General features: G+C 41.7%; 1 protein-coding gene across 1 annotated transcript in view; it reads right to left on the bottom strand.

Moving 5' to 3' along the window:
- LOC137435376 (nesprin-1) overlaps positions 1-25,721 on the bottom strand; it is a 375,431-nt gene that overhangs the window by 173,917 nt on the left and 175,793 nt on the right. The window contains exons 66-69 of the mRNA XM_078784359.1: positions 5,570-5,741; positions 3,176-3,295; positions 1,180-1,335; positions 868-1,077 (exon numbers count right to left, since the gene is read on the bottom strand). Of these exons, the coding sequence (XP_078640485.1) occupies positions 868-1,077; positions 1,180-1,335; positions 3,176-3,295; positions 5,570-5,741 (658 nt within the window). The remainder of the gene's footprint in view (positions 1-867; positions 1,078-1,179; positions 1,336-3,175; positions 3,296-5,569; positions 5,742-25,721) is intronic.

Raw genomic sequence — 25,721 nt, forward strand, 5'->3', positions numbered from 1 at the left:
GCACGCATCATCGCCAGGCCCCCTTCGGTGCCTGGCAATTGCGTCATGCAGTGCCTGGAGATGGAAGAGCGAGGGGCGGAGTACAAAAACGGCAGATGCTTGTGTTTGAGATGTGTTTGAGAGAAGAAAATATCAAATATTATCTATCTATAATTCCAGTAATCTCTGTGTGTCTGTGTGTATGCGACCGCTGTTTCTCGACAACTACCGGTCCGATATACTTGAAACTTGCCAGGTATATTGCTGGGGACCTGAGGATGTGCCTTTTCAAGGTTTCATATTAATCGGACAAGTAGTTACCGAGCTATGTCCAAAAAACGATTCAACCAATCAGAGAGCAGCGAGCTATCACGTGTGCCGAACGTGGCGAACAGACTCTGCCTCGGACGGCACATTTGAGAGCGTATTCATTTATTTCACGTTGGCAAACTATGTTGCCGCTATGTTGGCGTTAAACTATGTTTTAAAACTAATTAAAACTAATTTGCGATTCTTTCGCTTTCCTGCGCGTTTGTGCACGCTATGGCGATTTCTTTACCAAACTCCGCAAGCCGTTCGCTTTGGACCAAACCATTTCATGTAAATAGAGGGGGGGGATTGTCACCGTACTCGCAAGCCGTTCGCTTTGGACCAAACCATTTCATGTAAATAGAGGGGGGGGATTGTCACCGTACTCGCAAGCCGTTCGCTTTGGACCAAACCATTTCATGTAAATAGAGGGGGGGGGATATAATTTTAGATATATATATAGTACGGGCATGCCCTAGTATTTAAAAATGAATTAAATATATCACATGAAGCAAGATGAAGGACAAAAAACGGTGATATTAGGATATATAACAAGTAAAGATTTCCAAAATATCATACTTGGTATTCCATGACTTCGGACACTCTGTTTCGAAGCCTGTTCATTTGATGTCTCACTGCTTTGTCCACAGTCTGCAGTCTCTGCCATAGCCTGTCAAGTGTGTCTATGATCAGCTGCCCATTCCCTGTATCCTTTGGATATGCTTCACAAAAAAGATTCTTCTTCTCATCCACCTCATGAGACATCTTGGCAATATCCTCGAGTAATATCTGCAAGCAGTGATGCAACAAGAGCATGAAGATAATTATTAGTCTGTGTGTTACTTTTTAACTGTATGATCATTTGCATTTCCACTTGTGTTTGCTTCTCACTTCCTGCATGATCAGCTGGGCATCAATTCTTTCTGGAGACACAGCTGCACTGCCCAATGTTTTTGCCTCCATATTGTCAAGCCAGAATGTCTTCTGCTTGATGTGTTTGTGCATCTTTTGCTCAATGTCCAAACTCTGCTCTGGTGTGAGGTTCTGCTGCAACATTTCAGGGAAAGGAGTGTACAGGTACATTGTTACAAAATATCAGTTATTTGACTCAAAGCAAGATATCAGTCCAGAGCAGATTTCTTTAAATTCTCAAAAACAAGAAAGTGTTGGGTGGAGACTTGATACGATTCAAGGACTCAAACATTGAGCCAACCTTTTGATTCTCATTTGTTATTGTTTACACATTTGCTCAGCTCATTGACCAATTGATCACACGTATTCATCACCATGTCTGGCACACATAAATCAGTTATACAATACAATAAAAACATTCAATGCTTCCTGGTTGCGCAAATGAGTGTCAAACTTAGAGAAGTATCAAACATCATGATGCAGATGTGCCACTGCCAAGCCAAAGGAATCAAACCAGACATGGATCCACTTTTGGGATTTTTGAGGAGAGTGGTTTATAACCCCCTCCACTTTTCTGCATAAAAAGAAAACATTGTAATCGTAACATTATCCTGGTTGAAAGAAAAAACAGCCATAACCAGTGTTTTATAAGAGCAGCTTTCTTTCCCAATTTGACTTCATCATTTTTTTTGTATACTTGGTCGAGGCTCGTATCATACACGTGTAGCTTAAGATTCCAAATCCAAAATCGAGATGAGTGGGATTGGAATATGGTGTTTTTGCCAAGAAATAAACACAGTAAATAAAGAGAGGTGGCAAATTGCCAAAAAAAAAAAAAACACACGTTACCACTGATAGGCCGGATCTGCATTCGGACGTTAACCAAAATCTAATTGGCTTGTTCTTGTCTCCTACCCAATTCATCCACCAAGTTTTGTCAAAATCCACCCACAACCTTTTGAAATATCATGCTATATCTCGTCTTTGGCCCCATCTCTCAATTGTGAAGGATCACTTAAAATTTGAGGTAATAATAATAGGTGCTTGAAAATCCTTCCCTTAAGACTTGAAACATGACAATACTTTAATACATACATATATCGAGGCTAATTAAAGAGCAATAAACAATCATCCTAATGCATCTTGTGCATGACTTGCAAACATTTGTACATGTGATGGGTTCACTTCCTTGGTTTACATTTTAGAAAAAGTAAACATTTGAACACGACAGAAAATTTTAAGACAACCTATAACAAATCATACTATATGGGTTCAACGAGCATACAAGATTCTAGAAGTGTTCATATATTTGTTTTGGGGTTGTTTGCTTGTTTGACTTATATGCATTCCTTAACCTCTGGACAGAATAGGTTGAATACTGGTGGTTGTACTTAAGGTGTGCACAGGAAAGTTTTCGTCAGTAAAAAAAGATTCATACTACCAGACACCAAACATGTTTAAATATCAACATAATAATAGAACACAACGTAGCAGAGATGCTGGGCAGAAGTAGATATTGTGTGCAGCCATTCTGGCTTCTGGTTTGCAATCATTTTTTGGGGGCGTGGCTTTGCCGCTGATGCAGTGCCCCTGTTACCAGTACACTGGTACTCATTTCGCCCACCTTGAAAGGATGACAGGCTGAGTCAACCCCACCTGGTATTAATTAAATGGATCCCAGGATCGCAAGCCATCCGCCCGAACTGTTAAGCCAACACCAACCAACAAAACAAATTTCATATTTGTGGAAGTGGTGGGAGCTGGAATTACAAGTCATTATAAAATACACCATAGACATCATAGAAGTGGGGGTATTAACCTGTACATAAACACGGGTCATTTGCTTGTAATTAAAATGCAAGACAATCTTCACATTGGATTGGGAGATAGAAAAATAGTGTTTGTTATGGCCCTGGAGCAATTTCTTAAAGACAATAAAACAGCTCAGAAAAGTCAAAAGAAGTGTAATTCACACCTGGAGGTTGGAAATGGAAATATCATAGATGTTCTCCAAGCCAGTGAAGGATAGTATGGAGTCACGTGAGGGTTCTGTGATATCTGTCTCATCCACATCTTGTGTTGGCCTCACATAAGTCTAGAGTAAAGGACAAAATAACGTTGTGCTTTGACTCTCTCAACTTCTTCTGTCTATTAACTAATTGCTCCAATGCCAAAAAACCTCCTAAAATATTTCCTTAAATTTAAGCAAGTAGCACTTTATTGAAATTATTTAAAATGTCAGCTTCTAGAAAACTTCACACATAGTATTGAAGGGAGACATCGACATAATATGTATGAGATTGGAAGGGTGAGGAAAATGGGGGAGGGAAAACAAAAAAGGTAGTAATAAGGGTAGTGTGAAGCAACAACACAACAACATGCATTTTAAAGGCCATTTTCCCTACTAGAGCGGGGGTTAGTCATTCCTTACAGGTGGTTAGCCTTCACACCAGGTCAGTGTACAACAACAACATGCATTTTAAAGGCCATTTCCCCTGCTAGAGCGGGGGTTAGCCTTGCGGTCCCCATGACAATCTTCTCCATTTTGCCCTATTTTCTGCATCTCTCCTTGTTAAACCCCCTTGCCCGCATTTCTTCTTCCACCATCTTTAGCCAAGTCTTTCTCGGTCTTCCCCGTCTTCTACTTCCTTCTACATTCATTTCCATCACTCTTCTCAACCAGTCACTTTCATCCTTCCTCAACACATGACCAAACCATCTCAACCTGTTCCTCTTCACAGCATCAATCACAGGCTCTATTCCCATCATCTTTCGCAGTTCATCATTTGTCTTCCTCTCTCTCAACGATACTCCGCACATCCGTCGAACCATTCACATTTCCACCCTTTCCAACCTTCGTTGCTGCTCTACATTCATTACCCATGTCTCGCTCCAATAAATCATAACACTTCTCACACATGCAGCATACACCTTTCCCTTCAGCTTCAACGACACTCCCCTCATCATCAGCACGCCACTCAATTCCCGAAACTTCTTCCATGCACATCTCACTCGAGCAACCGTTGCCGAGTCTGATCCACCTTCTCCATTCAGCATGTCTCCGAGGTAGCAAAATGTTTTCACACCTTCCAGCTTCACGCCGTCTCCAAGATCCAACTCAACATTTCCTCCATCTGCAGCTCCCTCTGTGCACACCTTACATTTGAATGTAGCTGCCACACTGGGTAATGACCCTCTCAGACCACTACATTTTTGATGAACCCACTCAGCGCACATTGTACACTGAATGGAGTTCACTCCGACACCCTTCCTACACACAGCACAGGGCCACTTCCCAGTTCTTTCCACCTCACCACATGCTTTACCACTTGCCATCACCTTCGTCTTTCCGATATTCACCTTCAGACCTTTTGTCTCCATACATTCCTTCCACGTGTTCATCTTTTCCTTCAGTCCATCCATACTTTCCGCAATCAACACCAGATCATCTGCATACAACAACTCCCATGGTAAACCCTCCTTTACGTTCTGAGCCAGCACCTCCATCACAGCTACAAATAGTAGTGGACTTAGTACCGACCCCTGATGCACTCCCACCTTCACCTCAAACTCACCACTGTTCCCGTCCTTCGTCCTTACAGCTGTGCGCGCTCCTTTTTACATTGCCATCACTACTCTGATCAACCATTCCTCCACTCCTAACTTCCTCAATGCCCATGTCAATACTTTGCGTGGAACCCGATCGAATGCTTTCTCCAGATCAACAAACCCAAGAAACAACTTCTTCCTCTTCTCCATGTACTTCTCCTGCAACTGCCTCACAATGAAAAGCGCGTCTGTCGTTCCTCTTCCTGGCATGAATCCAAACTGCATTTCGTCGATCTTCACTTTCTTCCTTATCCTCCTCTCCAACACCCTTTCCAATACCTTCATTCCATGCTCCAATAACTTTATCGCTCGGTACGAGCCACACTCCAGAGGGTCACCTTTCCCCTTGTATAGAGGGACGAGGGTACTCAGTTCCCAATCCACTGGAATGCGGCCTTCTTTCACCACCAGATTACAGATCTCTGTGATCTGTGATTACAGATCTCTGTGATTACACCAGGTCAGTGTGAAGGAAAATAATTAATATGACAGCTGAGAAGGAAGCAGAAGAAGAAAAAAAACAGGACAATTTATGGGAGAGCTTAGTAGTGAGGGAAGTGAAGTGAAGACCGATGTATAAAGCTTACAATAAATAAAGGATAAAGGGTATTGGGGAATTGTGTGTGGGGGAGGGGGGGGGGCAAAGCAATACTGCTGCTTCATATAAGGTATAATGTATAATGTAGATGAGCATAATTAAAGTGCTCAAGTACAAGTACTGATAATACAAGAGGTAACTGATAATTAACTGTTAACTGACCATCAATGATGAGTCCTCCTTCAGAGCTTCCTGCAGAGCCTTCTGCTTGCTGGACAACTCGTGTTTGAGAATCTCCCACCTCCTCTTCATTTGTCTGAATCCCTCCTCTGGCTCCTTCGAGATATCATCAGTGAGTGAGCCCCTGTGATACAACATTTTTCCACTCATCTCACTGAAAACAGGAGAAAGAATGGAAAGAATAGAGAAAAATAAATCAAAGCACTTTACAATTTGAAAGAGGAAATTATAATATGCACAGCAATGGCAAGAACACCGAAGTAACAGAAGCTGGGAAAGTATCTTACAAACTGCGAGAAAACAATATCAAGACAAGAGAGTTCATAGAACACCTGACCCCGCACTGTCTTAAGAAACAAGGACATGGACAAGGTCTACAAGCGGCAAATTTGTTTGGTCATGATGATGTAAAATGACATAGGATTTTGACCAAGTACTGCGAAACAGAATAGTGCCTAAAAGGTGATTTGTTCTCTATGGTGTTCAAGTTTATAATGCCATTAACATAAAATAAAGATTTTAAAGGTTGTAGAAAAAATCCTGTTTTGGAATGTTTTTCAAATAATTTTGTTTGACTGCCAGGCAGGCAGACAGAGTAAAAAAAAAATTAATCTCTACTCTCTGCATATGCGCAATCGATACAAATTCAGAGCCAAAGTACTGCTAAATTACAGGCTCGTATTCCGATTCATGTTTCAACTTGTGTTAAAAATACAACATTAAATTGAAACTAGAACTGCCACTTTATAACTGCTGGCAGTGATGACCGGTTTACTCTGCCTTCCCACTTTCAAACAACCCCACTATCATTGGACATGCTTTGATACAACCCCCCTTCGATACAACCCCGATACACAAACACACCCACACATCCCCATCCACCCCCCACCCCCCCCCCCCCCACACACATATCCACACACACGCACATCCCCACATACACACACACCCACACCCTGCCCATCCCCACCCCCCCACCCCCACCCCACACACACATCCTACCACCCCTTCCCCCGCCCCCCACACACACACACGCACATCCCCACATACACACACACATCCCCACATACACACACACACACACACACACACACACACATCACCATCCCCCTCCCCACCCCCCCACATACACATACACACATACACACATCCCCCCCTCACACACACATACACATACCACCACACCCCCGTACCCCCCCTCCCAAACACACACACCCACACACACACACACAAACACATCCCCACACTTTACAACAACCCCGCTTTCACATTATTATTTTTTTCTCCATCAATTTATCACGAGATGATGCTCAAAAAATTTGATCCTGATCGGATGAAGTTTTGTACTTGTCGAATTATGATGTCATAATACAGGCAAATATGACATCATAATTCACAAGGCTTATTCTTGGATAGTTCTTTACAATGAGATATGTCTCAATCTTTTCTACGCAGCGCTTTTGGAGATATAGAGATGTAAATTTTTTGGGTTTTTCCAAGATGGCGGCCGTACCACGTAACCTGTGATGTCATAATTAACTTTAAAAGATTATTCATGCCCAGGCGCACCTATGGTGAAAATTTCCTGTCAAACTGTGCAACGACTGCAAAAAAAGCGATTTTTATCGAAAATAAACCTGAACCAGAATGATTGATGTGGCCGGGGAAGGCCAAGCGAGTGTTTCTTCTTCTTCACCATATGACACCTTGTGGCTTCTGTGTGAAATATGATCTTTTCAACAAGAACTCGGAATTTGGCCAAATCTGTTTTATTTGTTTGTTAATATACCTCAGCCATTGACAAATCTGGAATTAGAATTTTATTTGAGGTTCAAATTACACCGTGAGATCGTGTCCAACGATGCCTGCATGTCTGTAATGTGATAAATAATTAATTGTGCACACTCGAAGACTCTTCTTCACGCAATAACAACTTCTAGCTTCCAGACCGTACATCCAATCATCTTGAAATTTTGCACACTTGTTACTCTTCATGACTTCTACTATAGTATGAAGTTTCACGTCGATCAATGAAGCGATTCAAGAGATATACATTTATTTAATATTTTCGTTTAATTAACGGTATCTGCTAAACCACGTGATCTATCGCAAATTCCAAAAGGATATTATAGTAGACTGATATGCTGAACACATCTGTGAAGTTTCCCCTCTATTGGATCAAAAATGAGGGAGGAGCTTGGTTTTAAAAGTTTATGCTTAAAAACGTCATATATATATATACAGTCGTGGCCAAAAATATTGGCACCCGTGCACTTTTTTTTTTTAAATGCACCATTTCTTCCAGACAATCTAATTTGGTCTCATCTGAACACATACATACAAAAAAAGCTGAAAAAACTACTAAATCTAAGCTTATTCCACACATAAATCTGAAAATGGCCCGGAAAATATTATTTGCCCTTTTTAGAAGTTGTTAGAAATAAGTAGATTTGCAGGTGATTTGCCTTCACTTTGGAATTGAACTCACATGTGGTGTGAACTCACTGCAAAATAAAAATTACTCATTCAACCAGTTTGAATGGAGAAAAGGAGTCATTCTACTGTTTTGTGTCACTGTGTGTCACAATGAGCATGGAGAAAAGAAAGAAAACCAGAGAATTGTCTGAGTAGGTCAGACACAAGATTGTAACCAAGCCTGGACAATCTCAAAGCTACAAGTCCATCTTCAGAGACTTTGATGTTCCTGTACCCACCGTACGCAATGTTATCAGGAAGTTTAAGGCCCATGGCACTGTAGCCAACCTCCTTGGGCGTGGCCGCAAGAGAAAAGTTGATCGAAGATTGCAGCGAAGGATTGTTCAAATGGTGGAGAAAGCACCTCAATCACCTGTCAAACAGATTCAAGCTGACCTTCCGACACAAGGTATGACAGTTTCAACTTGCACCATCTGTCACCAACTCAATGGAAGGGGGTTATATGGTAGGAGACCCAAGAGGACCCTACTGCTGAAAGAGAGACATAAGAAAGCCTGACTGGAGTTTTCTAAAACACACCTGAACAAGCCAAAGTCCTTCTGGGAGAATGTCCTGTGGACAGATGAGACCAAATTAGAGCTTTTTGGTAAAGCACATCATCTCTATGTTTACAGAAAACAAAATGAAGCCTTCAAAGAAAAGAACACCTTCCCTAATGTCAAACCTGGAGGAGGTTCAGTGATGTTTTGGGGTTGCTGTGCTGCCTCTGGCACTGGGTGCCTTGAATGTGTACATGGTGTGGAAGTGTAACTCAGTGTAACTTATTGATTGGCACTGGTAACTCATTGATTAAGACTGGTAACGAAGCAGATAGACGATTTCGTAAATGAATGCCAAGAATATGCACGAACATGGTAATCTCTTGTCCACCTGGTCACAGCCCCAGGCTGGAGCACCCCCCTATTGTTTGGTAAATGTAACTCGCAGCAGGAGGGGAGCGAGCTGGTGCCAGGACTCGGTGCATGCATGACCTCGGGGCATTAGCGGAGAAGGGATTAGCGCGACAAGGCCCATAAAAACCAGAGCAAACTATGAGTCAGGAGACTTGTCACCAGAAGCTCTGAACTACGGAACGGAACGGAACCCTGTGAACAGCGCTGAGAGAGGACCGGCCGAAGAAGAAGAACCAATGACTTGAATTAACAATCCGTTTAGCTATTGTAGTCTTTATTGAATTGAAACAAGTGACCATAGTAATTATAATAAATCCTTACTTTATAAAGCTGTTTTGGTCATATTGGAGTCTCCTGAGTCTTAATACATTCTCCGACAACTTGGTGGCCCGTACGGGGATCAAGTGGACATCTACAAGGTAAGCATGGCTTCTTGTGGATTGACCATTATGATATACGAACCTGTGTATAGTTATTTTGTAGATATATGGAGAAAGTGGTGTTTGGGCTTCTCCACGCACTATTGGTGCAGGAGAGCCCTCAGAAGGAAGATATAGATGAGACCTTTTGGCTCCGGTGATGTGCTCGCGACACAGAGATCCATTTGAGTTGGTCTAGGGTGCTGGGTAGTGGATCACAAAGAACCATTGCTGAGCTGGTACTCCCGGGTGCTGTGGCTACTACCCAAAGAACCATTTTTTGTATGATTAAGATGTAACGATTTTAACGATCGTCCGAGGTAACGTCCTACAAAATGTCTGCTCGTTCTTTTTCCTTTGAGTCGTAATCCTGTTGAAATCTCATTTACAAAAGCGGAAGTTAGTACGCCGGGGAATGATCGAGGTCCTTGATGGCAAATCAGGAATAGTGAATAAGCGGACAAAATCCAAGGATGGAACGTTTTAAATGATTCTATTATTCGTGAGCTTGCGAGGATATGTACATTATACGCTGGGTATTAAAAGCCTTACTCTGGTCTGCAGGCAAATCGGCTCATGAAGTGCACCATGAGGCGATTTGTTTGCCGGTTCGGTAAGGTTCGGTAAGGTCCGTACACGTGTACAATCGTGTACACCCGTTTTAAATAAATAATTTTTTTTCAGTTTTCCCGCCATGTCTAAAACTCGTTCGATCAACAAATAAATTCATGACAGACAACCCCATCTCATACCGGTCCAGAATTATTATGAAAGATGGCGATTGGATGAAAATTGCATCAAATTTTGTCCAGGTCCATCACTAAGCCTTTGAGACATGCTTCATGGTTGAATGAAAGACAAACGGTTGAATGAAAGACAATAATTAAGTGCTTTTGTGGAAAAGCAATGGCAGACCACCCAATGTCACCACTTTCATGAGCTCAGAGAAATAATAAGTCCAAATTCCACTCTGATGGCTCAATGGAAATCGGCAGCAGAATGAAAATCAACAGACAATGGAACAGCTAGCGACGAGTGTTTGTGAGTAACAACCACCCTCTGGTCGAGGCTCATAGGAAAAGTGATACTTATTGATTCGGCACGCTTACAATAGATATTAATGGCGAAGGTTGTGGTTGGTTCGATTTTGCGAAATGAACGTTCTTTGAACAAGTTAAATGAAAAAAAAATAATGAAAAAGTATATAATTGTTTACTCTCTGAAACTGGGTAGTGTATAGAACTCTGGGTATAGTTCTCAAATCACTCTGGGTTGTGCCTTGAAGAATGAATTGGAGTTGTGACAAGGTATAGACAGATGGGAGGTTGCGATGCTGGTACTGTGGATTCTATGAGACAAAGTACAGACAAAGTTTGTTTCACTTCTAAAAAGATTTGTGGACAAAAGTGGGTGTAAGGATGTAAGGATGTAAGGATGTAACGATGTGAGGTAATATTGAGTTATGGAATTAATTGCTTTCAACAATGCAAAGGGTGACAAGATATGGGATTTTAATGGGATTTTAATGGGATAAATATAGAAGATGTTTGTTTTTGTCAAGAGAAAGTGACAATTGGCTGAGAAGTCACAGAGGCCGGGTTTTGGGCCTTTGACAGCAGAGAAATTGTGTTTTGACAGCAAAAGACTTCCAAATAATGTTGTTGTAAGACGTTTCTACAACGTTTCACTTTCGTTGTTGCAACGTTTTGCTCCAACGTTTTGGGAACATTCAAATGTTGTGGTTTGCTGACGTTTCCACAACGTCGCTACAACGTTTCACTTTCGTTGTTGCAACGTTTTGCTCCAACGTTTTGGGAACATTCAAATGTTGTGGTTTGCTGACGTTTCCACAACGTCGCTACAACGTTTCACTTTCGTTGTTGCAACGTTTTGCTCCAACGTTTTGGGAACATTCAAATGTTGGGTTTTGCTAACGTTTCCACAACGTCACCACAACGTTTCACTTTCGTTGTTGCAACGTTTTGCTCCAACGTTTTGGGAACATCCAAATGTTGGGTTTTGCTGACGTTTCCACAACGTCGCTACAACGTTTCACTTTCGTTGTTGCAACGTTTTGCTCCAACGTTTTGGGGACACTCAAATGTTAAGTAAATCGGATAAGAATTCACGAGTTATTTAATTATTAGCGATTAATGAAGTACTTATTTAATTAATTACATTTTTTATTACATTACAGTAATTACATTACAGTAATTACCTGAGGTAATTACAGTGATTACAGTTCCGGTAATTACAGTAATTACAGTAATCTTATTACAGTAATTACATTACATTAACTCAGGCACCTTTTGAGTAAGGAAGCTGATATTTGGACATGACACTGACCAAGTGATGTGGCTGTCAAGGAAAATTTTGATTTATTGATTAATCATTTAATAAATTAACTCGTTGATTTATAAATGACTTATTTAATTAAAATTCCTCAGAGATACATCTTCAGATGAAATACTTGCAGATTGGTTATGCTATGAGCCAATTGATTAAGGAAAATATTTTGTGATGGTCATATTGGCAATTTCGTGGCCATATTCGTGGCAACTCAGTTAGTGCCACTGCACCTTTAAAATGCATCCCTGCGTTCATTTTTCGATCGATTGAGTTGAAATTTTGAACAATCGGATCTGGACTGTCGTTGTTAACGACTCTAGCACGCACCCGTCCAATCAGGATGGAGCGGTATGGTCCCCGGATTATCACTGCCCGCAGTTTTAATTAGTTTTACTTTTTCTCTTGGTCATATAATTTTGAAGACATGCATGTCATGATATAGGAAATGTTTGTTCTGTTGAACGGAATAAATGTTGTTTATTTTTGTGGGTGTGTATTTTTGTGTATTTTGGATATATTTTCACGACTAATTCCAGTTAACATCCTGCAAAATTTGCTCGTTTTCTGGCCGAGTCGAAATTGCGTTGAGTTCCTATGGCATGCGCCATTAAAAGCGCTGTGTAATGGTTGAGCTCCCTTTATTTCATTTTGGTCATGCGGATGAGCAGACAAAGTGACGAATGCTGCGGCTGGAGCAGTAGAAGCGATGTTTTTACCTTCGCAAAAGCGGGAGGTTATGTTTTGATCGCTGTGTATTTATTTGTATGTCTGTGTGTGTGTGTGTATGTTATTCGCATAACTCAAAAAGTATTCAACCGAATTGCATGAAATTTGGTGGGATGATTGGTTATTATACGGGACACATTTGATTAGATTTTGGGAGCAATCGGGTCAAAGGTCAAGGTCAAGGTCACGAAAAGGTCAAAATCGTATTTTTACCATAGCTGCGGCGAAGGTATGCGCTCTACCGAGTGCCCGTTCTAGTTTTTAATTGAAATGATGTAATTTAATTCAACGTGGTAGGTGGGCAACACCGCAAAGCATACCTCTTTTAAGGTGTGTTCAAACCCATGAACATTTCAGCAATCAATACGATGCTGAAATGATGTAATTTAATTCAACGTGGTAGGTGGGCAACACCGCAAAGCATACCTCTTTTAAGGTGTGTTCAAACCCATGAACATTTCAGCAATCAATACGATGCTGAAATGATGTAATTTAATTAAACGTGGTAGGTGGGCAACACCACAAAGCATACCTCTTTTAAGGTGTGTTTAAACCCATGAACATTTCAGCAATCAATACGATGCTGAAATGGTGTAATTTAATGAGTAATTTAATGAGTAATTTAATGGTGTAATTTAATGAGTAATTTAATGAGTAATTTAATGGTGTAATTTAATGAGTAATTTAATGAGTAATTTAATGAGTAATTTAATGAGTAATTTAATGAGTAATTTAATGAATAATTTAAGGTGTAATTTAATTGTGTAATATGGTCGACCTTGGGTTTGTTTGGGTTTTGTTGTTTATTTTTTGTGGGTGTGTATTTTCGTGTATTTTGGATATATTTTCACGACTAATTCCAGTTAACATCCTGCAAAATTTGCTCGTTTTCTGGCCGAGTCGAAATTGCGTTGAGTTCCTATGGCATGCGCCATTAAAAGCGCTGTGTAATGGTTGAGCTCCCTTTATTTCGTTTTGGTCATGCGGATGAGCAGACAAAATGACGAATGCTGCGGCTGGAGCAGTGGAAGCGATTTTTTATTGTTCAATGATTATTCGATATTGTTATGACTTATTGTCAATAGGTATACTAAGTGGCCATGAGGTAGCCTGTTGCTATGTACAGTCTTATTCCATTGTTGATTATACCACATAGCTGTGGTGATAAAGGAAATGTTCGTTTTAAATAGATGATGGTGATAGGACCATGACTATAAAATCATGATGATTATTATGAATGATATCATAGGGTTCAAATGCAGAATGATTGCATGAACTTGGGAAAGAACTTTCAAGCCCTATGGGATAAATTGGGTGTTACAAGCGATGGAGTTTCAAAATTTAGCATGATTGAAGGAATTTTACAGTCTTATTTCAGGAGTTTTACGAAATTTATATTGCCAAGAGATTTTGGGTGGGAATATGTCAGATATGTGTCAGATGTGGCAAAATGGGGAAATATGTCAGATATGACCCTAGGACAGGACGGTGATTCATCAATTGACATGAGGTATGAACCAGAGGTGACGACCGATGAGATTCGATCTCAGTCAATGGATGGACCTGTCCTGACATCATTGGGGAAAGGGCTTATGCAAGGAGTCATCCAAAATGATTAATTTGATTTATTGATGAATATTGATGAATTAATTGAAATTGAATAATTGATTGAATTGTTGAGTGATTGAATTTAATTGAATAAATTTAACTGGATAAATTGAATTGAATAAATTAAATTGAATATATTGATCGTTTGATTGATGAAAATGCGGTCTCAAGAAAGAAGCTTTAATATCTTTGTGAGATATTATCAATGTCAAGACAACCTGAGAAAATTGAGCAAGGTGGTGAGTTTATATATAGATATATATGTGCGGTTACCATTGTATGATTTCCCCTTCAACAGAGCGGACACCTGAGGAGTCACCCATTTCATACTGACCCTTTGGCTCATCTGCAAATACTGATCTGTGAGATTGGATTGTGCAAAAGCCACAGGTGAGAGAGATTCTCTGGAAATCACCGTGTGAACAGGTGGAGAGATCCTTCCTGGAAGTACGAGTGAAGCTTTGGAGGAACCTGGAGCAAGCTACAACGCATCCAACGCTACTTTGATAAAAGGTGGAACAAACTCCAGTAGATTTTATTTATAGGACATATAGTACAGGTGTGTACAGGTGCATTCCAAAGCGCAGATCCTAGTAATCTACCTGGTACATTGAGTGAATATTGAGTGTTATTCACATACAGGCAAAATGGGAAATGGAGTCTGCAAGGGTAAACAAGGTCAGCTGGACTTGTCCCAAAGAGGTGCTTGCATCAACCACATGTATCAGCAATATGGTCCACATTCACTTAAAGATTTGGAATCTTGGCATGAATGGACAAAAGGGAGAAAGAAGGAATTCCCCAAGGATGGCACATTTGACAGGAACACATTGGAAACACTCAGAGAAGAATTAGAAGCAAGAGACAGACAGAAGTTGAAGGTGGATTGGAAACCATTTTATTACTGGGACATCGAGTCTAGAGACAGGGAGACCAAAACGAAAATGGGGGGTGTGAAGAAAGAAATGAAGCAGATACAACATAGGTTGGAAAAGGTATCCACTCAAATGCCTCTTGAAGTTAGCAATGGAAAGCGATCCCAGTCCAGATTGTACCCAGACGCAAGGTCATATGAGATAAATGAACTAGAAGAGGAAACTCCTCCACCCTATCGGCGAAATATTGTATATCAGCCACAGGAAGTACAGGTACCTGTACCTCTACCTGCCGAAGGGCCAGTACAGAGTGAAACGATTGGCTCTAGCCGACAGAAGACAGGTGAAAGCAGTGCCCCAGTTGAGGTAACTACCCCAGAGGGTGAAACTGGAGGACAGGAACCGACTCAAAGTGGGCAAGCAATACAACCAGCTGCAACAACTTCAACATACGTCCCATACCACCATACAAGGAGTAAGGGTTCTGTGATGAATGCCAATCTATCCAACGATCAATATGATCTGTCAATGAACATTCAAAACTTGACTCTCCCACAGGGAGGTTTTGAACAATGTGGCATTATGAATTTCCCGCAACGGCAATTTCCAGGGGCAAATGAGGAACGCCCAGATTTGATGTATAGACCTTGGCAAATACACCAATTGAAGGCATTACAGAGCGGTATGCCATCAATCAAAACAGATCCACTTCAATTCGCAGAAGAGCTACGATTGATTGTGGAGACGCAATTGCCGACTGTAAGAGACATGGAAATACTCTTAAAGTGGGTAATTCCTAATACCACCACTTTGAAGACATTAATGAGTGAGGCAAACTGGGTACATGCAGTAAATGGAGAATTAGACATACCCACGGAGGCTAAAATGACACAGATAAATAAATTAATAGAGGCCATACAAAAATTGCCGCCCGTGACTGATTGGAATAAAGTGGTTACGTGCAAACAGAGAACAGGAGAGGATGCTAGTGATTATTTAGACAGATTGCGAGATGTTTTTCGACTATATTCGGGAATAGACCGGGCACAAATCGACAATGCCCTAAAACCCCTTTTTATTAATGGTCTGTTGCCGAAATTGAAGAGTGAAGTGGAAAGACAGTGTATTGCTTGGGAAGGCAAGCCGATGCAAGAAATATTGAATTATGCTTTGCATCATCAGCGAATTCAGGCCAGGAACAGTGCTATAAATGCCGAAAAATTGATGCAACTACAGACACAAGCCCTGATGACTACGAACCAACGCAATAGGTTTTCTATGCAACAACGTAACAATGCAACAGACAACAACTATGAATCAGGAGAAAACCAGAGGTCAGAATGGCAACCCAGAGACCCAGACATGCAACCCAGCAAGACAAGTCAACAAGTGGACATACCAGGTAACGACAGAAACCGGTGTTTCAATTGTAGGAAGATGGGACATTGGAAAAGGGCATGCCCATACCTCAACAGAAGACAATTTCGACAGGGAAACCAAGGACAGGGATACTACCAACTACCACCACCTCAGCCAACATATAGGGCCCCATTGAGGAACGCCCCAATTAAGGGAGGACCTCAGCAGAATAAATGGTCTGCAACGCCCTTCTGACTAGATCAGAATGACCAAGTGGCAGCACTTCCTTTAATTTCAAGGTCGGCGGCACAGGAACCAAATGTTAATCTGACAGTAGGCGGATGCAAGGCTCCTTTCTTAGTCGATACGGGGGCCACGCGTTCCACGTTGCGACGAGCAGACTTTCCCAATATACCATTGTCAAAACACTATACGACGGTGGTAGGAGTATCAGGGGTTCCCATACATACGCCTGTCACAAAGGAATTACGTGTCCAACTTGGCCCGTTGACTGCACAACATGCCTTTCTTGTGGCATCTGGCGTTCCAGTAAATTTGATGGGAAGAGATTTATTGTGCAAATTGAACTGTACTGTCATATGTAAGAAAAACGGAGTGTATCTAGAAATGCCAGAACATTCCCACGACTTCGTCATTGATATGCTACAAAGCGCAATAGAACCAAGAACACATCGATGGGAAATCAATGATACACAAATGGCAGAACTTTTGCACGATAGTTTTATGACATTGAAGGTTGCAATGCCCAAAGTACAGGAGTGGGTAGACAGCTACTTGATGGACTCTCTGAAATGGCAGACTGATCTTCACTGTACGACATGTCATGACCCTATAGGGAAGGAGGTGTCCTATGCAGAGAAGGTTTCTAGATACCTGGACACAAGGTATGATGTACATATAACATCACTGTGGGTAGGAGAACAGGGAATTGGCATGTCAGTGTCTTTGACGCCAGATCAACAACTCCTGTGGAATCAACCAGAAACAACAACCCCACACGTCACCTTAGCGGTGGCACAAGGATATGAAGCAAAAGATGTTGGAACAATGATTGCAACTTTGAAAGATTGCAAAAACATGAGATACATGGGAGAAATTCAACAAGCCCCACTTTATGACTTAGATGGAGACGGATTTTGCTGCCAGCTTGTAGAGCAGGCGCTTTCTTCAACCTTCATCATGATTGATGAACCAATTAACACTAAAAATGTTGGGCTATACCTACTCAGCTCCGACACCAACGGGGATCCGGACCCACTCGATCAAATACCAACATGCTTGTGGACAATGCATCCGAATGATGTGGGACGGATTAAGAGTGTGGCACCGGTAAGGATCACAGTAGATGATTCTAAGCCACTGCCTAGAAAGCGCCAATATCCATTGAGACCAGAGGCAAAAGCTGGTATTGCACCAGTGATTCGATCATTGGCGGATCAGGGAGTTATAGTTCGCACCGTGAGCATGTGCAACACTCCTATTTTACCTGTGAAGAAGCCAGGCAAGGCTACCTGGAGATTTGTACAGGATCTTCGAGCAATTAATGATTGTGTCATCCCAGCCTATCCGGTGGTCCCTAATCCCATCACTGTACTGTCAAGTATTCCAAGCAATACAAAGTTCTACTCCGTGGTGGACTTATGTTCGGCGTTCTTTAGTGTACCCATTCATGAGGATTCGCGTTATTTGTTCACGTTCACGTACGAAGGCTCACAGTTCACTTGGACTGTTCTACCACAAGGGTACACAGAGAGCCCAACTTTGTTTTCACGTGCTCTACATGAAGACCTCAGCGACATTGAGTTTCCTGGAGGCTCAGTGATAGTACAATATGTTGACGACCTTCTCATATGCTCGACTTCAAAGGAAGCATGTAAACAGGACACTGTTGTGCTACTGACAGCATTAGCAGACAAAGGCCACAAGGCCTCGAGAGATAAGTTGCAATTCTGTAAGGAAGAGGTGAAATACTTAGGACATATTCTGAAAGGAGATATGAGACGACTTTGCCCTGAACGTGTAAAGGCGATCAGGGCACTTCCAAAACCTACAACTGTCAAGCAGATGAAATCTTTCCTGGGGACAACAGGGTTTTGCCATCAGTGGATTGCTGATTATGCATCACTGACTCGCCCTCTGCTGGACATCAGCTTACCAAACAGTCCAATTCCTTTGAAATGGACCCCGGAGGCTGAACGAGCTTTTACGACATTGAAAGATACCTTAGCATCAGCTCCTGCTTTAGGACTGCCGGATTATGAAAAAAATTTCTTTCTCTACTCACATGAGAAAGGAGGATTTGCCCAATCGGTGTTGGCGCAAAAACATGGGGGAAAACTGCGCCCTATAGCGTATCACAGCACTCGATTGGATCCAGTAGCACGAGGGTTTCCACAGTGCTTGCGAGCAGTGGCAGCAGCATCGTATGCAGTAGAAGCCACAGCTACAATAGTCCTGGGGTGCCCCTTAATTCTCCTTGTTGAGCATGCCGTGGCGACGGTTTTGCTGAAGGCAGGAACACAGCACCTTTCAGCATCAAAGGCTACAACGTATGAACTAGGATTGTTGGCACCGTCAAACCTCACCATTCAGCGTTGCCCAACGCTGAACCCAGCATCTATGTTGCCAACAGAGGAAGATGGTGAGCCCCATGATTGTGCAGAGGTATTGGCACATGCACTAGTGCCTCGCATTGACTTGAAGGACATTCCCATCCCAGACGCAGATCTGGTACTGTATGTTGACGGATCATCATCAAGAGCATTGGACGGTACACTACTGACGGGATATGCAGTATGCACAGATGCTGAGACATGGGAGAGTGGGAAATTACCAAACACTTACTCGGCTCAACAGGCAGAACTGTATGCATTAACTAGAGCCTGTCATATAGCGGAAAGCCAGAGAGTAACCATTTATACAGACTCCAGGTATGCGCATGGGGTCGTTCATGATTATGGTGCTCTCTGGAAACAGAGAGGATTTTTGACATCTTCGGGAAGCCAAATAAAAAACGGGAGGTTGATTGCTAGCCTCTTGGAAGCAATCCTTCTACCATCGGCCATTGCAGTGGTAAAATGTGAGGCCCATACACAAGGAAGAGATGAGGTCTCACAGGGAAATGCAAGGGCGGATGAAGCAGCGTAGCTTGCGGCACATTTGGAACAAGACCCGGTGATCATACAGGGACCTGTAAGGGTTCCTGAAAATACCCCGACGCTGCAAGACATCAGCGCTATGCAAGAAGTGGTGGAAGACCGGGAAAAAGAGGTATGGGTACAGACTGGATGCACATTTGACAAAGAATCTAAATTATGGACTACTCCCGATGGACGTGTTGTCGCCCCTCGCCAATTGTTGCCATGGATTGCTCGTCTGGCTCATGGAGTGAGTCATACAGGTAAAGGAGGAATGTGTGCATCAGTGTTAAAACAATGGTATGCACCTGGGTTTACACTTGTGGCAGAGCAATGTTGTGCTACATGTCAGGTGTGTCAGACGTATAATCCAGGCAAAGGTGAAAAGACTACACCAGGAGCTCATCCCGCACCGTCAGGTCCGTTTGTACATTTACAGATGGATTTTATCCAAATGGAAAAGTGCGCTGGATTTCAGTTTGTCTTAGTGATTGTAGACATGTTTACAAAATGGGTAGAAGCTTACCCTTGTCGACATGCAGATGCCAAAACAGTGGTGAAGATTCTGTTGAAGGACTTCATATGTCGCTTTGGAGTTCCTTGCAGGATTTCTTCTGATCAGGGTACGCATTTCACAGCAGATGTTATTAAGGAATTGGGTAAGACAATGCAGATAAACCTTCATCTTCACTGTCCTTATCACCCCCAATCGGCGGGAGCAGTGGAACGACATAACGGAGTAATAAAGAACAAGCTGGCCAAAATCTGTGCGGACACTAACTTGAAATGGCCAGATGCCATTCCACTTGCACTCCTCGCAATGAGGGCTACTCCCAATAGGAGAACGGGATTATCCCCGCATGAAATCTTGATGGGGAGACCAATGCGGGTACCTCATTCACCTCCCCTGATGATCAAGGAGATGGATATTCACCAGATGGATGATTTGATGTACTCTTTCTGTATTGAATTGACCAAAATCGTGAAGATGTTTCATTCCCAGGTGAAGGAAGCTTTACCAGAACCTGCAGAGAATGAGTGTCATTCTTTTCAACCTGGAGATTATGTGTACATCAAAATTTTCAAACGAAAAACTGCGTTGACACCACGATGGTCAGGACCACATCAGGTGCTGTTGACAACGCATACTGCAGTAAAATGCCAAGGCAGACCAAGTTGGATTCATGCCTCTCATTGCAAGCGAGCACATGGTGCTAAAGTGGATGGCCCCACAGAAAATGAGGCTGCACCTAACAGCCCAGCAGAACATTCAGTGGCGGATAAATGATACTCGTGATTTACATTCATTTGAATTACATTTTAACGCCCCTTGTAGTGATTGATTATTTCATCATGTAGTAGTCCTACTTGAGATAGTGACATTTATTTGCCTACATGACATACAATTACCTACTGATATTAGTACAGCATCAGTGATAATGTAGCACAATTACACTCATGATCAAGGGAGTTAGGTGGACCCCGGGATATAAGGGAATCAGGGAAAGGCAAATAATCAGATTTATGTTAAATAATAAGGAATTTTTAGGGATTTTCTTTCATTAACCTGTTAGGAAGTTTGTTAGTTACGATGTTGAATTTTATTGACATGTAATTATGTTATAGGTACGGACATATACAAGGGGTAGCTCACATGTTTTACAGATGGATACAGGTGGGACAAAGGGAAACACCTTATCAAGACAAGCCGACCAATCAAGGGAAACCAGAGACTTCTACTTCAGATACTCCTTGAAAATGGTGATATTTATCCTAGGAATGGGTTCTCTAGTAGTGGGGACTCTGTGTTGTATGGATTATTTTGGGGAAATGAGGGAACAAAACGCAACACCAGCAAATGATATACAGATATATGATCATGCGGAATGACAAAAGCAGAAGAGAAGTTTGATGAAGGATAAAGACACACCTTTAGAACCCGATGGATTACACGGGATTAATACTTTTTTACATTTAGCCCATACAAGGGCTGCTATAGCAAATGAAAGTAATTGTTGGATATGTACACAAATGCCACATTCTAGTGAGATCGGAGTACCATTGGAGGCAGTTCCTTTTGGTTGGGCAGAGTTATGTAGCCGTTTCCCAGACACCCTGATAGCAGCAGATTTTGAAGGCTCAATGTCAGGGAAAATAGGATGGCAAAGAGGAGGATATAATTGTTACCAATTTGAGGACAGTTATAGACCTACATATGATAAGAACAAAATGCCCTCTTACATGACTATTCAACAACAAACGAAAGGATTAATGTGTATCACCAGACGCCAAACGCCTAGGCATGACAAGTTTATGGGAACCTCCAAATGCCGCGGTTATGGTCGCGAAGAAGGCTGGATGAGAATGCCTGTCCCACTAGGACCAAATGGCACGAAGGGTTTAACTTTGTATTGGGAAGGCACTTGGGGAATGGATAGCACATGGACATATAATAATACATATTTTATATGTGGACACAAGGCATATCCGTATCTTCCGTCGGGATGGTTTGGAACATGTTTTCTGGGGTTTGTGCTTCCACACATGCGCCTGTTAACAAAGTCACCAACGCATATCCTGCATTCTAGGCAGAAAAGAACTATTAGCATGGGGGAATGGATTGGAATGGTAATATTTCCATTTTATGGAACCTGGAAGGCAGGGCGAGAACTCAGGCACATGGCATTGGCTATGGAGAAGTTGGCAAATAAAACAGCTAGTGGATTGGAAAAACTTACAAGAGAGCTGGCAGCAACAAGAACGATGGCATTACAAAATCGTATGGCATTAGATATGCTGTTAGCAGAAAAAGGAGGTACATGTGCAGTCATTGGTACAGATTGCTGTACGTACATACCTGATGAGTCAGAAGAAATTTATAACATAGCCGATACAATCAGACAAGAGGGAGCAAGATACCACGATTATATAAAAGGGGGTGCCTTTGCATGGTTGGGAAACACATTTGGAGGGGTGGTAGCTAAGATACTCCAATATTTGTTTGTTGGTTTAGTAGTTATATTGGCAATTGTTTTAGTGGTGGCTTGCTTGAAAGCCTTAGTGACGGTGTGTCTGAATAAGGCAACCAACAACACGATGATAACGCATGAAGTGACAAATGAGGAAAGAAATGTGGAACCAGAAAAGGAAGACTTTTATGGCGACATAAATACTGAGATTAAAAGATTAAATCAAGTGATGTTGCAAATGAATACAGTAGAATTAAGATAATGGCATAACGACAATGTTATGAGTTGTGTCAATTACAATATCAGTGAACTCATATCACCACGAGTGACACACAAAAAAAAAAAAAAAAAAAAAAAAAAGGAAAAAGAAAAGTGGAGAGGAATTATGGTAATAATACATTATGCTTAATTTGTTGGTTTGGGAAAATTGTTGTTGGGAATTAGATATTCCTGTTTGTGATTGTAATCATATACAATTTATTTTCTTAGAGTAGTGCTAAAATACCTGCACAAGTTAATTTTTGAACTATATTAACCTGAAAGCAATTGTGGATGCTATTCTTAGTTTAGTAGTAAAATACATACCTGATTGAATATTATTTGTGTGACGCATATAAATGAATATAACTTTTTGAATGTTGTAAGGGAAAACAACAAATTGTTGAATGTGAAACTGTCGGAAGATATACATGATTATGCTGATTTCATGGTAATATGTACCCTATCTGATTCAGTGTGTGTGGAAAGCAGATTCAGATGTGACTGAGCATAAGGATAAGACGAGATCACATTTTGAAGGGAGTGCTAACGGAATTGGGAAGAAGTTCGAGAAAGAAAATTTGTGGCTAAAAAATGAAGTTAATCGTGGCATACACCCTCTTTCTCAAAGAATGATGAAGACATTCTCCCGTGTAACTTGGAGATGAATGCTTACCTTCACCAAGGAAATTTATGTGACCATTTGCCTGGATCACACTGCAACATATGAAAGAAAGGCGATCACTTACTCTTGTTCGAAGGCTTCGAACATTCACCACATCAGAAGTTGCAGGACAACGACATTTTACCTGCAACCTCTGTGAAATGCGGGGACATATGTTATTACTTCACCAACGTCCGGGGAACCAGCATGGAGCTGCAAAAAACGGCTGTGCCCTTGTCACAACAGCTGTGCACGATTCTGCTGGTTGCTCCTGGTATGGACCATGAATGACCTGAACACCATGGTCCCAACATCATTGTGGATGCATCCGGCATCCCTGTTCCACATCTTGCTGGCCAATCAACATTACACCAACACTTGCTGCCCACTCATAATGAGGGAGGAGGCAAGTCGACTACAACTGGGCGAAGGCCTTGTTCAAGGAATCATTATGGTTCACAGCAAGAGTGGCAAGAATGCTACATGGAGAGCAGGGTCAGTCTATGACTCCGCAATGTTACCACAACAGCGAAATCCTACACGAAGTAGTGCAGGTGCTATGAAGACATTAGGAGAAAATGTTTTATACCTGGATTCAAACACAAGTGATCAGCCCTTCCTTTCAAACAAAGTCAACATTTGTGTGGAGGCAAACGTTTTTGCCAGATGGTGCAGATGCTTTACAAAACTTGAAAATGAAGTGAAATTGTTGTATCTTGGTGATGGTGAAGTGTTGTTTTGAAAAGATATTTGTGATGCAAAGGCAATAGATTGAACAATATGGAAGGAGTCAATGACCAACGAAATGTTTTGTGATTCTTGCAGGATGACGGTGTATGCCTAAGGGAATTTGATTACCAAAGTGATTGATTATTTACTTATACTTGTGATTGATTGTTTACTTATATTGATGTTTAGATTAATGGTTAATATAAACAAAAACAAAAAGATGAGGGAATTGTGGAAGTGTAACTCAGTGTAACTTATTGATTGGCACTGGTAACTCATTGATTAAGACTGGTAACGAAGCAGATAGACGATTTCGTAAATGAATGCCAAGAATGTGCACGAACATGGTAATCTCTTGTCCACCTGGTCACAGCCCCAGGCTGGAGCACCCCCCTATCGTTTGGTAAATGGAACTCGCAGCAGGAGGGGAGCGAGCTGGTGCCAGGACTCGGTGCATGCATGACCTCGCGGCATTAGCGGAGAAGGGATTAGCGCGACAAGGCCCATAAAAACCAGAGCAAACTATGAGTCAGGAGACTTGTCACCAGAAGCTCTGACCTACGGAACGGAACGGAACCCTGTGAACAGCGCTGAGAGAGGACCGGCCGAAGAAGAAGAACCAACGACTTGAATTAACAATCCGTTTAGCTATTGTAGTCTTTATTGAATTGAAACAAGTGACCATAGTAATTATAATAAATCCTTACTTTATAAAGCTGTTTTGGTCATATTGGAGTCTCCTGAGTCTTAATACATTCTCCGACAACGGCATCATGAAATCAGGAGATTACCAAGGCATTTTGGAGCACAATGTCAAACCCAGTGTCAGAAAGCTGTGTCTCGGTCGAAGATCATGGGTCTTGCAGCAGGACAATGACCCCAAACACACTTCAAAAAGCACCCAGCAATGGTTCAAGACAAAGCGCTGGACTGTTCTGAAGTGGCCAGCAATGAGTCCAGATCTAAATCCCATTGAACATCTGTAGTGAGATCTGAAAACAGCAGTTGGGAGAAGGCACCCTTCAAATCTGGGAGAACTGGACCAGTTTGCACAAGAAGGGTGGGCCAAACTGCCAGTAGCGAGGTGTAGGAAGCTCATTCATGGCTATAGGAAGCGCTTGTCCAAAGCGCTATTTTATCCAAAGGCTGTGCTACCAAATATTAAGTCCAGGGTGTCAATAATTTTGTCAATGCCATTTCTTTTAATTTTCTGTTTTAAAAGGATATATTAAGTTCTGAATGAAAAACAAAGGTTCTGTAATATTAACAATGAAATAAGGAATTGTGGAGACCAAATACTTTTGTCAATTTAAACTTATGTTTTGAGAAAATTGTGAGTTATTTGAAAAAAGTGCAAGGGTGCCAATATTTTTGCAACGACTGTATATATCTGTCATCGAGCCGGTAAGCTGGAAGCGACAATTCACATTTATTTCTACATCTGATGCTATTTAAATGCATTGTGGTGAGGTGCCCCATTTGAAACTGTTTGTTCAATATATGTAGCTTTTTGATAGCTATGGTCCATAATAAAAAATTGGACTGGTGTCAAGGCCAGTGACCAATTGCAAATTTATAGTAGGATTATAAACTATGTGGTTGCATTTGCTCTTTGTATGTAGTATGTAGTTAAA

This window comes from Myxine glutinosa, chromosome 9, assembly GCF_964187855.1.
Source record: "Myxine glutinosa chromosome 9, kmMyxGlut1.1, whole genome shotgun sequence".
Lineage (NCBI taxonomy): Eukaryota > Metazoa > Chordata > Myxini > Myxiniformes > Myxinidae > Myxine > Myxine glutinosa.